This window comes from Osmerus mordax, chromosome 14 (genome assembly GCF_038355195.1).
Source record: "Osmerus mordax isolate fOsmMor3 chromosome 14, fOsmMor3.pri, whole genome shotgun sequence".
NCBI lineage: Eukaryota > Metazoa > Chordata > Actinopteri > Osmeriformes > Osmeridae > Osmerus > Osmerus mordax.
Window position 1 is genome coordinate 3640440 of NC_090063.1, and position 12712 is coordinate 3653151.

General features: G+C 44.9%; 1 protein-coding gene across 1 annotated transcript; it reads right to left on the reverse strand.

The window, feature by feature from the left end:
• Nucleotides 1-883: 883 nt before the first annotated feature.
• adora2ab (adenosine A2a receptor b) lies at nt 884-10927 on the reverse strand. The gene is made up of 3 exons (XM_067250617.1): nt 10737-10927; nt 7434-8194; nt 884-3159 (listed from the first exon to the last, which is right to left on the reverse strand). The coding sequence occupies exons 2-3, from the start codon at nt 7763-7765 to the stop codon at nt 1995-1997; spliced, it is 1497 nt and encodes a 498-aa protein (XP_067106718.1). The 5' UTR covers nt 7766-8194; nt 10737-10927; the 3' UTR covers nt 884-1994.
• Nucleotides 10928-12712: the final 1785 nt, after the last annotated feature.

Below are 12712 nucleotides of genomic sequence, written 5' to 3' on the forward strand. Positions count from 1 at the left end.
ATGCTTTGAGCACTTAAGCTGGCCCCCCTTCCCTCCATCAAGAGATTGCTCCTGGGAAGCAAACTCTACTTAGTGCAGGCCTTTCCCACAGTGAAGGCGCTTTCTAATGAGGAAAGGGAAAGTGTAATGGCATAATAAAAGACATCATCAAATGCACCTTCATTTGATTTCCATTGCATTAGGCCCAGTCACTGGCGTCAGCAGCTAGTCCGTAAACAGTCACACCAGTTGGTCAGTGTGTGTGCCTGCGTGTGTGTGTGTTTACCCCTTGAAGGGGAACAAGTGCACACTCACCGCTCTATGAATAGACCAAGCGATATAGAACACTTCCGTATTTCTTTGTTTGGGGCAGTTGGAAAGCCTTACAGTGAAGCTGCCTTTTGAGATTGTGAGTTGAATCAGATGATGTTTGAAGCTAGGTAGTCTGCAGCCTATCAAGCTGCCATCGGAACAAACGGGCAATCCTCTGGGATCTGGAGCTACAGTCAGACTCCTAAACTAGCATTGAGAAGTTGCCTGGGGTTATTTGACAAAAATTGATTGTGCCCCTCAGAGTAATGTGATTGTTTTTTACTACAGCTGTGCTTCACTGTTCAATCAAATCCTCCTTTACAGCCCATAACAATCCCAAATTCAATTGAAACATGCTTCACATCTGTCTTATCAGGAAGTTAGGATAAGGCCTTGAAGGAGTGTTGAACAAAATATTCAGTCAATGTTTTTTTCTGTCAGTGACAGTACACACACTAATAGGTGTGATCAATAATCAATTAACCATTGACAATGGCCATCAATCAACAATCCAAGATAGTTTTTTCAAAGACATTTAATCATAGTAACAGTAAAGTACATACACCATAATTTGACAATATACTTTGGTTGATCTGATCAATCTGACAATGACTTAAAAATGTGTATTGCAACTGTGAGCTTTGGTCACATTCACAATGCAGTTGCATTCACTTAGTAGGACCACTGATTTTCAGGGCTTAAATATGGTTACATGGTTTACCACCAAGGAGAAGACAGACATTCACTGACCATGATCATGTTCTTTTACTGGAATAATAACTGTTGTTTAACTGTCTACTTGTTTCTTACAAGCTAACAAACTATTTGAGAAGCTCTCTCTGCACCATGACTAGAGCTGTTTTGGGTGCAAAGAAATATTATTTAAACTCATGCCGAAATGTGTGGAATCATACAGTACAGTCATGTATTTGGTCATGGTCTTATACAACATACAGTGGTACAAGATGGCAATGTGAAATTAGTACAGAACATCATTTTTTGTGGAAAGATAAATTGTGTAAAAACATGTTTCCATGTCAACAACCTAAACAAGGTGTCAACTGGAATCTAGTACAATCCATCAAGAGAAATCAGAAAAGTTATAGTTCATGCAGAAACAGGTCAAATTCCTGTAACAGTTTATCGCAGCTTTTCCAGAATGGGCGGCGCTAGGGAGGGGCTAGCAGGTGCTTCAGCTCCCCCAAGAAAGACAAAAGCGCCCCGATAGCACCCCCAAAAATAATTTCTGGAAAATCTGATCGGAGAATCGGATGTTAATTGTCTGACACAGAGCAGTCCGCTGATGCGTGTGCCGCAGATGCAGAGGCGACAGGTAGCACAACTGTAGTTCCATTCAAATTAGCATCACGAGTGGCCAAGTTTGGCTCATGTATTAATAGTATTTATATATAATATATATATAATTGCGCAGCTCCCCCTGTCAATGATCTAGCACCCCCTCAGCACCTGTATTAAAAATTGTCTGGCGCCGCCCCTGTTTTCCAGACACCAGTTTCTTCCCCCTCTTCAGATTAAAAAGCTATTGACACATTATCTTTGGTAACTCTCTTCTTCTCCATCTCTTAATTCATGACATGTGACTCGTCCACAATGAAGCCATGCTCCAACATGAGGATTCCTGTCTTTAAAGGTCATGTGATCTAATAACCTTGAGATCATAATGTAGAAAATACAAACAGCTGTCATGCCACTTCAGTCAGCTCAACGGAGCGTGTTGGGCTGGTCTGTGTGGGGGACAAGGGTCTTGGATTAACAAAGAGAATGTGTCCCCCATCCTTCACCTCCATCAGCAGAGTTGTAGTTCCCCCACAGTATGCAGCGTCAGTCCCACCTTGGACTACATGTCCCAAAATGCCAGTCGGGCCCATTTCCGATATGGAGTTCTCCAATTTATGGTGTCCATTGCTGATGACACTGATTGGTGCAGGGTCTGAGTGGGGCGGCGGTGTCCAAGGACAGGGGATGGAGGAGACGTCTCTCCCAACCCTGTGAGCCTCCTGGGTCGTCGAGGGGCTGTGTTTGGGAGTGTGGTTAGTGCTGGGGGGGTCCAGAGCATAGCTGTTCACCACCGTCATGCTGGAGCCATCCACCATGCTAAGATGGCTGGACGTCCGCATGGTACTGCTGCCCCCAACGCCCCTGCCGCCCGCCAAGCCGTGCCCGTCCCTCTGCCTCAACACATGCTGTTGCAGAATCCTCCGGAAGGTCAGCCGGAACTCGCGTATGCGGTAGGCGTAGATGAAGGGGTTGACCACCGAGTTGGCATGGGAGAGGAGGATGGCAATGTTCATCAGCCATATGTGCAGCCGTTCACACTCCTGGCACAGCAAGTTGAAGCAGTTGACGAGGTGGACAGGCAGCCAGCAGAAGGCGAACAGCCCCACGATCATGGCCAGGGACTTGGCGGCGTGCACCTCCTTCTGCAGGGTGGACCGGGATGCCGACGAGCCGGCCGGCGCCGTGCCCCCCCCGTGCGCGTGGCCGTGCACCACCTTGAGCTCCATGAGCCTGAGCTGGCGTCGAGCGGCCATGAAGATGCTGGCATAGATGCCCAGCATGGCCACGAGGGGCACCACCACACAGCCGAAGAAGTTAAAGTAGACCATGTACTGCAAGGTGACCACGCCCTCAAACAGGCACTCCGTCAGGCTCTCCGGGCACAGCCCGCTGCTGTTGGTGGCGTTCAGGCCCATGTTCCAGCCCATCATGGGCGTGAGGCCAATGCTGTTGGTGGCGTTCAGGCCCATGTTCCAGCCCATCATGGGCGTGAGGCCGATGCCTGCGGAGAGGATCCAACACACGGCGATGATACCCTTCGCTCTCTTGCCCGTCACCAAGCTGTTGTACCTGAAAGACAGAGAACATTTACATTACATTTACATTTAGTCATTTAGCCGACGCTCTTATCCAGAGCGACTTACAGTAAGTACAGGGACATTCCCCCCGAGGCAAGTAGGACACAACATCATTTGGCACAGCCACCTGACTCCCAGAGAACAAACAAACATGGATGTAAAACATCTTCGACCAGTCAATCTACCGTCAGTTGAAGCCAATGGGTTTACATGAGGGGCTCAATGACCAAACCTCAAATCACACACACAGTCAAAGATGGTTTGTTAATGACCATGTAGAAGGTAGGCCTACATAAATACACCAGCATTTCAAAACACAATGATGGCATTTGATAAATAATGTAATACATAAACAGGATGATACTGGATAAAAAATTAAACAGCAAAATGTCCATCACCTTTGACTGAGAAAAAAAACTCTGTACGTGATTAAACGTTCCGACATTTGAATGAGAAGATTCCTTCATTCAACCCAACACGTTAAATTCAACACACACCCCGTCTTGTCAAACAAAGGCGGTTTCCGTCTACTGGTCTGAACTTGTGATTTTTGCTTTACCATACCAGTGAGTTCAATGAATTTCTGGACAACCATCAGACTGGAAAGAAAATTGTATGTAGCTGGTCTATGCATTTAGCAGCAACAGCTGGGGAAATGACTCTATTGTGGAACAGACCTGCACATCGCAATAACAGATGGAACAGCGGAAATCAGCTCTTGGTCTGTATGTGGATTTAAGATTAGCATTTCCCAACCTGTATTGTGATGTGGGGAGAGTTACTATGGCTCACTCTTATCTATGATGTGGCCTGAGTCTGGCTAAGGCTTCTTTTTTTGGCGGGTTAATCAGAAACAGTGGTGAGAACTACGGTGGAACTAAAAACAATGGGCTCCACTTTCAGCCTTGTAATTTCAAAACACATCTGTGACAATCTGTTCTGAATGATTTCAAATGGTTTATTCTTATTCTTACTCTCTTACTATGTCATAGTATCTGTCTATGGGAGAGTACACAAACACATAACCTTTCCACTTTTGTTAGGTGTGTGCATGTGTGTGTGTGTGTGTGTGTGTCATTTTCTAGGTCCTCACAAGTTCAAGTGCTTTTTTTAGGAGGTTTAAGGGGGTTTTCATGGTTAGAAAATAACTATATGGGTTGGGGTTAGGAGTTCAGGATAGGTTTTTGGGTTAAGGTTAGGTTAAGAAAAAACTGAAATTTACATTTACATTTACATTTAGCAGACGCTCTTATCCAGAGCGACTTACAGTAACTACAGGGACATTCCCCCGAGGCAAGTAGGGTGAAGTGCCTTGCCCAAGGACACAACGTCAGTTGGCATGACCGGGAATCGAACTGGCAACCTTCGGATTACTAGTCCGACTCCCTCACCGCTCAGCCACCTGAGACGGAATTATGATTCATACAAGAATAGCAATACAAACGTGTGTGTGTTTTTGTGTGTGTGTGTGGACCAAGGGGCGGCAAGATTATTAAACCCCTTGGATTATCGGTTATTGGCACCAAAGCTCAGGCACCAACCAAAGCTAATTTACTTATAACAAACCCGTAACACACACATACACACACACAGTTGGACCTTATGCAATCGTCACCTGCTACAGCTTTTCCGCCAGGGTGACGATGCCCCCCCGCAGAGACAGGGACACAGCATTTGTGACTCTGCATCGACAGCGTAAACACAGACCGGGTCTGGCAAAGCACATTGTTAAAATGGTTACTGCAAACTGACAGAGTTACATTTACATTTAGTCATTTAGCAGACGCTCTTATCCAGAGCGACTTACAGTAAGTACAGGGACATTCCCCCCGAGGCAAGTAGGGTGAAGTGCCTGATTCCCTAACCGCTCAGCCATCTGACCACCTGTTTGTGTTGGCGTGTGTGTGTGTCGGAGGGTTTCAGTACAGTAACATTATGGTAATATACTGACCAATTTATCACAGAAGCCAATTTGTAAACAATGTATGCAAATGCAGAGCAGACTCCAGGAGACTCCTCATGACGTTATGTTTTGCGTTACTAAAAATAATTAATGCAGTATGATGGGAAATATGAAAATGAGGCTTACTATATCTACGGTAATTTAGACAGTCATTAAACCTCTCACCAAATGTTGTGGTAGATTTATGTCTCGAAAATTGCATAATGAGATGTCGGGGAGGCACAATGACTGATAGTAAATGACAGACCCTCTGGTGACTCAGTCTCCTGCAAGAAAACAATGCCTTTTTATGTTGGTTGCTTTTACAGGCAGTAATATAGTCATAAACCCAGTGCCTGAGTGAGCAGTGGAACTGGTCTGCTACATTGTGTGAGTGCCATCTTATTGCAGATAGTAAACTAGTTCTTAAATGCCCAACGAAACAACATAATTTGGCACGGCCGGGAATCAAACTGGCAACCTTCTGATTACTAGCCCGCTTCCCTAACCGCTCAGCCACCTGACTCCCAGTTACTGACAGAGAATTGGGTTTTAAAGCTGAACCCCGTTATTTCTTCTTTTGATATTCTTCCGATAAATGGCAGCGCACGGGTTAACATCAAATGGCACCCTTGTGCCTCATTAGTTGCCCAGAAGTCACATTGCCCCCATGTAGAACGGAGTACTGCACGAACCACGGCTCGCAAATAAACAGACTTTCGAGCCATTTATTGGGGGCAATTTACCCTATTAACGGTCAACGTAACAAGTGTCGAGTGGATAAGATCAAGCTGTTTATGTAGCTGTTCACTGCCATCCCGTCATCCCACCTCTGACCCTAGAACTGGACCTATCTGGAGATCTGAAGGTCAGCTGATTCTCATACCGTAAACAAATACTATGAATAAAGCTTTGTAGGTTATCAGACCACACCAACAACTGTTCCCAACCAACAGGTGTGTGATGTGGTAGTACAGTATGTAACTCTATTTATAGTGTGTTTCTGTTTTGTTCCAGTTCTGTGTCAACATTACAGGCAGGTCTTCTTGTGGTAATATATGACAGGAAATAAAGGAACCAACTGCAACAAATAGAATACACATAACCTGTGTCATTAAATAACGGGTAAAAAAGAAATAAAAAACCCCACATCTGTTTGATAGTTATGGACTCATATAAATCTACATTACACATCTTCTTATCGGTCGTATCTTCCCTTTGAAACAAGTTCTTTCAACAGGAAGTCAGAGCTAGGGAAATGCAACCTTTTGTGATGGTATACCTTGGGGAGATTCAAGACTATAAAATCTTGTGTGGATATGAAAATGCTTTCTGGGTGTTTGTGTGCTGACATGGCATGCTGCCGATCCCTACTTACGTGAGTGTGTCCATCTCATAATGCACCCGATAAGAGGCCACTTAAGGTATCCTCTCCTATCCTGTCTTCTCCTCTCTTTCCCTCCTTCCCCTCCCTTCCCCTCTACCCCTTCCTCTTCTCTCCCCCCTCTCCTCTCCTGTCCTGTCCTCTCTTCACCTCTTCCCCCCCCCCTCTTCTTCTCTCCCCCCCTCTCCACTTGGTGTTGATTTTGCGAGATGATAATGATCAAAGCCTTCAGCAGATGTAATCCTTCAACCAGCACAGCAACACTAACCCACTCAAGCTTGTAGTGACATTTATCTCTGTCTAGGCTGACATTGGCGGTGGTGTGTGTCGTGGGGTGGGGGTTGCTGTAATTGGATAACCCTTTGTCTGTAATTCAATGTGTTTCTCGATACACAAATGCATTATACTTGGCACATTAGTTAGCCAAGAAGCAGAGCAGTCCTCCAGGGCGTGCGTCCCAAATGACATGGAACCTCCACGTTTATGTCTAGCTGTGGAGGCTAAAAACACACGGCTCCTCTCTGTGTATTGTTCCCCTCTCTTTCGCTCCCTGTCTGTCTCTCCATCTCATTGCTTTCAATGAAACCTCTGTGAAACCTCTGTGAAACCTCTGTGAAACCTCTGTGAAACCTCTGTGAAACCTCTGTGAAATCTCTGTGAAACCTCTGTGAAATCTCTGTGAAATCTCTGTGAAATCTCTGTGAAACCTCTGTGAAATCTCTGTGAAACCTCTGTGAAATCTCTGTGAAATCTCTGTGAAATCTCTGTGAAATCTCCGCGTCCGTCTCCACCTCTCACTTTCCCCCAACTTCAGACGTCAGCTGATGACCATGGACCACTGAAGCCACACTTCTACGGTGTGTCCCCCTCCCACCCTCACCCCCACCCACCCAGACCCCTTTCTGCCCCCTCCCCCCCCTCCCCCCCAGAAAGGCCTCACCTGAGCGGGCTCTTGATGGCGATGTAGCGGTCGACGGCGATGGCCAGCAGGCTGAAGATGGAGCTCTGGGTGAGCACCAGCACGAAGCAGGCGATGAACAGGCACCCGTGGAAGTTGGCGCAGAAGCCCGTGCTGATGGCTATGGCGAAGGGGATGGCGAGGAGGCCCACGGCGATGTCCGCCACCGCCAGCGACACCACAAAGAAGTTGGTGATGCTCTGCAGCGTGCTGTTGAGGCAGACGGCCCAGCAGACGAGCACGTTGCCGACCACGGCGAGGACGGCGATGATCACCTCCAGGCCCATGTACACCAGAGACTCGGCCGTCAACATAGCAGGGCGCGGGGAGAGGCAGCGGCGGGGTGAGACCGGCAGGAGATGGGTAGGAGACTTTCACTCTCCGCAAGCATTGCTCCACTCGCCCGTGCGAAACTTCATCCGGCTACGCGCTCACATACTCGCTTCTCGTCCTCTCGGTCTCTCTCTCTGTCTCTGTCTGTGGATCGCTATCTGGCTTTCCATTTGCCTATCGTTCTGTCGCCTCACCATCTACTTCCTGACGATGTCTGCAGTGTTCATGAAGTGGTGCCAACAGCCACAAACACCAGGTTGCGTAGTGATTTGTGTGTTAATCACCCCTTGTCTCTCTATCTATCTATCTCGTTCTCTCTCTCTTTCTCTCTCTCTTGGTCTCCTGGTTCAGATCAAGCTAGTGCCTGAGGAGGCTGGAGGAGTGATGCATCCCCCTTGTCACTTGCAACCCTAGGAAGAGAGAGAAAGACACGTTGTTATTGTTACATTCATGCCGATAAAGCAACATTTATATTTGAATTTCAGAAGGCTGCAGGTCAGTCACTGACAAACCTTTCGCACACTCCTCACACACACTCACTGTGCACAGAGCAGGTCAGGAAGACAGTATATCTTGCCAGAATGAAGAGGTCAATTTCTCACAGAAAAGAGGTCAACAATTCAGCTATATTTTACGTTTTCTCTAAAGCCTCTCCCTCCCACATAGATCATGCTCAGACATTTTCCTCCCTAATTACTGACAATTACGTGCATGATAGTTCCATTGAATTATTGCTAGTTTTACATCCACGCTGTTATTCTTGGAACGGACCTTTTTGACTTGTGTTTGTTCTGTTCAAGGTGTGGTTTTCACCAATCCATTGAGAAGTCAGGGACTCCTATTCTAAAAACAGCTCACGATATATTGTTGAGATTGTTGGCATGTTTCCCTCCGGTTACCTTTAACAAAGAGAGTTTGAAAAGTGGCCTAGTATATTCAGTTTATTGGGTTGGTTGGGCCCGGGGGACTGGGAGGTACGGAGAGGAAGAGAGAACATTTTTAACATGTCCGTGTGTTTGAGAGAGAGAAAAAGACCCTACACCTTGGTAAAGACATCAATCAGTACAGGTTGTGTGTGTACGTGTGTGTACGTAATAGAGGAGTACTTTGAAGTTAGTCAGGACTGAGGGACACCGAGCGTGATGTTATCAGATCGGACAGCAGCTGTGTGTGAGGTTTCGTGTAGCACACGCAGGAGCCAATTGGCCCACACACAACCCGTAAGGGACCAATAGTGTGAGATAAGGACATTTACATTTACATTACATTTACATTTAGTCATTTGGCAGACGCTCTTATCCAGAGCGACGTACAGTAAGTACAGGGACATTCAGGGACTCCCAATACATTGAATAGGGGGCTGGCCAAGGACAGTGAACCTAGCGTCATTCAGATCCTAGTTGTATCTGGACATGCAAACATGACCTAGTTTCTTCTCAGGAACTGCCCGTGTGTCATAAACCAGTAATACCACATACTTACTTCACTTACTGCACTGTCTCATCATCAACACATATCCTTGGGCAAGGCACTTCACCCTACTTGCCTCGGGGGAAAGTCCCTGTACTTACTGTAAGTCGCTCTGGATAAGAGCGTCTGCTAAATGACTAAATGTAAATATCTCTTTATTCATTCTGACACCAACGCTGCTGATGTATTTACGGTGTAGTAATGTTGAGAGCTGAGACCTGACTTTCCCGAACGGAAACTCATCATAAATGTGTCTGTTCCTGCGCTTGTAGACAGAAGGCTTCGTAAGCCGGGCACAAGTCAGCATAAAGAGAAATGGAGGGAGAGAGAGATTTCATAGAAAGCCCCATGTCTCTGGCATTACCCCAATTCCATGAAAGTCTATAGACAACAGTTGACCTCAGTGCTTTGAAACTGTTTGGAATTCCAGCTCAGACAGGCTAGTCATACCAGAGCCCAACCTAATGTCAAAACGAGATAGATGGCTAACACAGAAGAGAAAGTTTGGTTCTTTTTTCTACCGGGCTAACTAGTCTACTTCCCCTGTCCTTGCCTAACCCCTGACAGAGGCAGGGTCTGTTTCTGTGTCCTGCTTTCATGCAAGGGAAGGTCATGTGTTATGATAAAGGTAGTGCAGGAGTTGCTTATCTGTCTGTGTGTATTTGTACATGCGTCTAACTGTAGGCTATGTGCCAGCAGCATATGTGAGGCGGTAATGACAGTACATGAGTCAGCATCGGGAGTAAGGGAGGGTTTGTGGGGCACATGCCTTGGGAAGTGATAAGCACCCTCACATCCTTTGGAGGGACCCTATCACAGTGTTGTCAATCAAAATACTGACTAGGCACCACAACAGTGGCCATGTTGCTTTTGGCTATTACTCTGTGTGTAAAGCTGGTGAAAGACTACAGGTCTGTCTTACATCAATGCCCTGACGAATCGACTAAGATTAGGATGGAAACAAAAACCCCGTTTCAACCAAGCTAACTATGCAAAACAAACTCGAACCGTTACATCGGATCGTGTGACTTATAAGATCTAATAAAGGGAAAATAAATTTTGCTGTTAAAAACAAGTAGCCTATGGGAATCAGACCTTAAAAGAGTTGCTGCATACCACGTGTGGCTCTGAGACGAGGATAGATTTATAATCTACCTCACGCAGGAAGTTATTTTATTAAGGTATAGCCTACTTGCATTATCTTTATGAGTCGTGACCATCAGACTCCAAAATGTTAAGTGTAACCGTGATAAAGTAATCGGTAATGATCAGCAATGATCAGTGATGATCTTTTTAGAGACAGTTACAAAACAATGAAATTAGGTAAATTCAGATGTGAAAAAATGATCAATTAAATTAGGTAACTGTAATGCTACGTTACCTGTCAGAAAGCCTAAATTATTCATTCATTAACAGAGAAGTCTGGATACCTTTACATTGGATACAAAGTGTGGATAGAGAGAAGCTACTCCTGGTACTTACCTTCTTGGTCAGTCAGCAATCTTCTCAAGCAAACGCACAACAACGATCAAACCATCTATCCAAGTAGGCTACGTGCGTCTTTGCGCTCGCCTCTACTTTTACAGTATACGAAAACTATAAAGTGAATCATCTTTTTAACACTGATTCACGAAATATTAAAATGACTTGTTTATTGAAAACGCGTAAATTGGATAAACGGTTTCTTCTAACGGGTGCAGATCGGTTATAGAGGGTCGAGAGAGCGTTTTGAGGTAGTAACAGGGAAACGCAGTGGCAGGCGCTCTTTTCCAGGCGCGCGCCTTCCATGAGCCACATGTAAGGCACGCATTTCTTTTTTTTCTTCTTTTTTTTTTAGACTAAGACTAGATCGGCCGGATAATTTTTCTATTTCAAAAGTTAGCCACCACGCACGTGTTGTGTTCGTAAATATGTGTTTGCATAACAATACTCTATAGCCTTGCCAGGATCCGTTTCAGTGGTGAGAAGATTAATAGACTATAATGGGCCATGTTGAGGTTTAACATCATTAAGTGTACAACTGCAGGGATCAGTCCTTCTCAGTGTCAGAAGAATTCCTAGTCATGTAACCAGTCTGTTGCTAAAATTAGATCACAATAAAAATGCATCCATTGTTGTAGGCATAAGACCACTGATCTATAGTATTATGTCAAACTGAAATCACTCAGCAACCCGCGCACACGTCAGGTTTCAATTCATCATAAACTTGAGTCAAAGGGACACAGATTAGAAATTAGATTAACGCTACAATAGGTATGATTTGTTTTCAGTAACAATTACATTTCCTCCCTCTAAACATGTTATGTAAGATAATGTGGCTTTCTGAGAGTCGTTTAGAAACACAGACAGCTCAGTGCCAGCTGAATATCAATGTCAATTTGAATATCAGTTTCTTGCTACTTCCAGACAATTATGTTCCAGCTATCCTGTTCCAGGCATTAGCATGTTTGAATTCCTATTATACTGTTACCTATTGCAGCTTTAAATGTATTTCAAATCCCTGTGGTCTCAGGACACTCAACATTTGCTCAGACATGCACATGGAAGCGAGTGAAAAGAACACAGATTTGATATTAAATTGATTTGAAATCGTGGTGTCTAAGGCCCTTTCTCATAAATGCAGTCATTGCCTTGGATTAGAGGGTTCAGAGAAGTGCAATCTGGTTGATGACCGGTAACACTGATGTCTAATCCTGTCTCCAGATAAATATGTTGAACATGGTTGATTTGTGAGGGCACCCGTCCATTCATATGCCCAGACACCAGTGAGACCAGGGAGACCAGTGTTTGAGTTGGGCTGATTGGAATTTAACTGGTACAGGGACCTGCATCAGATTACAGATTCTGAGTTTTAAGAGACAACGGAACATAAAAAAAATAAAAAAACGACGACTACAAATTCTACATACACACCCTTCAAAGAGATCGGCGGCTGTTATGCAAGTTTCTCTGTAAGTGAATAGAAACATCCCATCCCTGTTGCATGAGCTATGCAACTGTTCAATTGCTTCCTCCAGTCTGATGCTGGGAGATGCATGGCCTGGCCCACACACAGACCTGACGTGGAGATGTGGGTGTTGTGGCAACACCTCAGCCTATTCTAGGCTGCTCATGATGTGCAAAAAAACTGTTTCCATCTTCTGCTGGAGGCGTTGAAGGAAGGGGTTTTACTTCCAATTCAGTTTCATTTCATGGTTTTAGAGAAGATTTCCGGCCATGTTTAGTTTTTTTGCCATAAAGACAAACAATAGAATAATGATAAGAAATGATGAAAAGGAAACTTTTAACTTTCAGTGATTTTATTAGCATCAAATGGAACAAACACACAAGTTAGTATATAATGGAGTGAGGTGTATGGCACAGAAGTATAGAGGTGCATACAATTATGATAAAAGTGTCTAAGATTAACATTATACACTCAAATGTAATCATACTGCATAATACTGCTACAAGGCATC

Coding starts and splice junctions, on each gene's coding strand:
- adora2ab (XM_067250617.1), bottom strand. CDS start 7,765: ATGTTGACGGCCGAGTCTCTGGTGTACATGGGCCTGGAGGTGATCATC. Junction 3,160..7,433: donor GCCATCAAGAGCCCGCTCAG/GTGAGGCCTTTC, acceptor TCTGTCTTTCAG/GTACAACAGCTTGGTGACGG.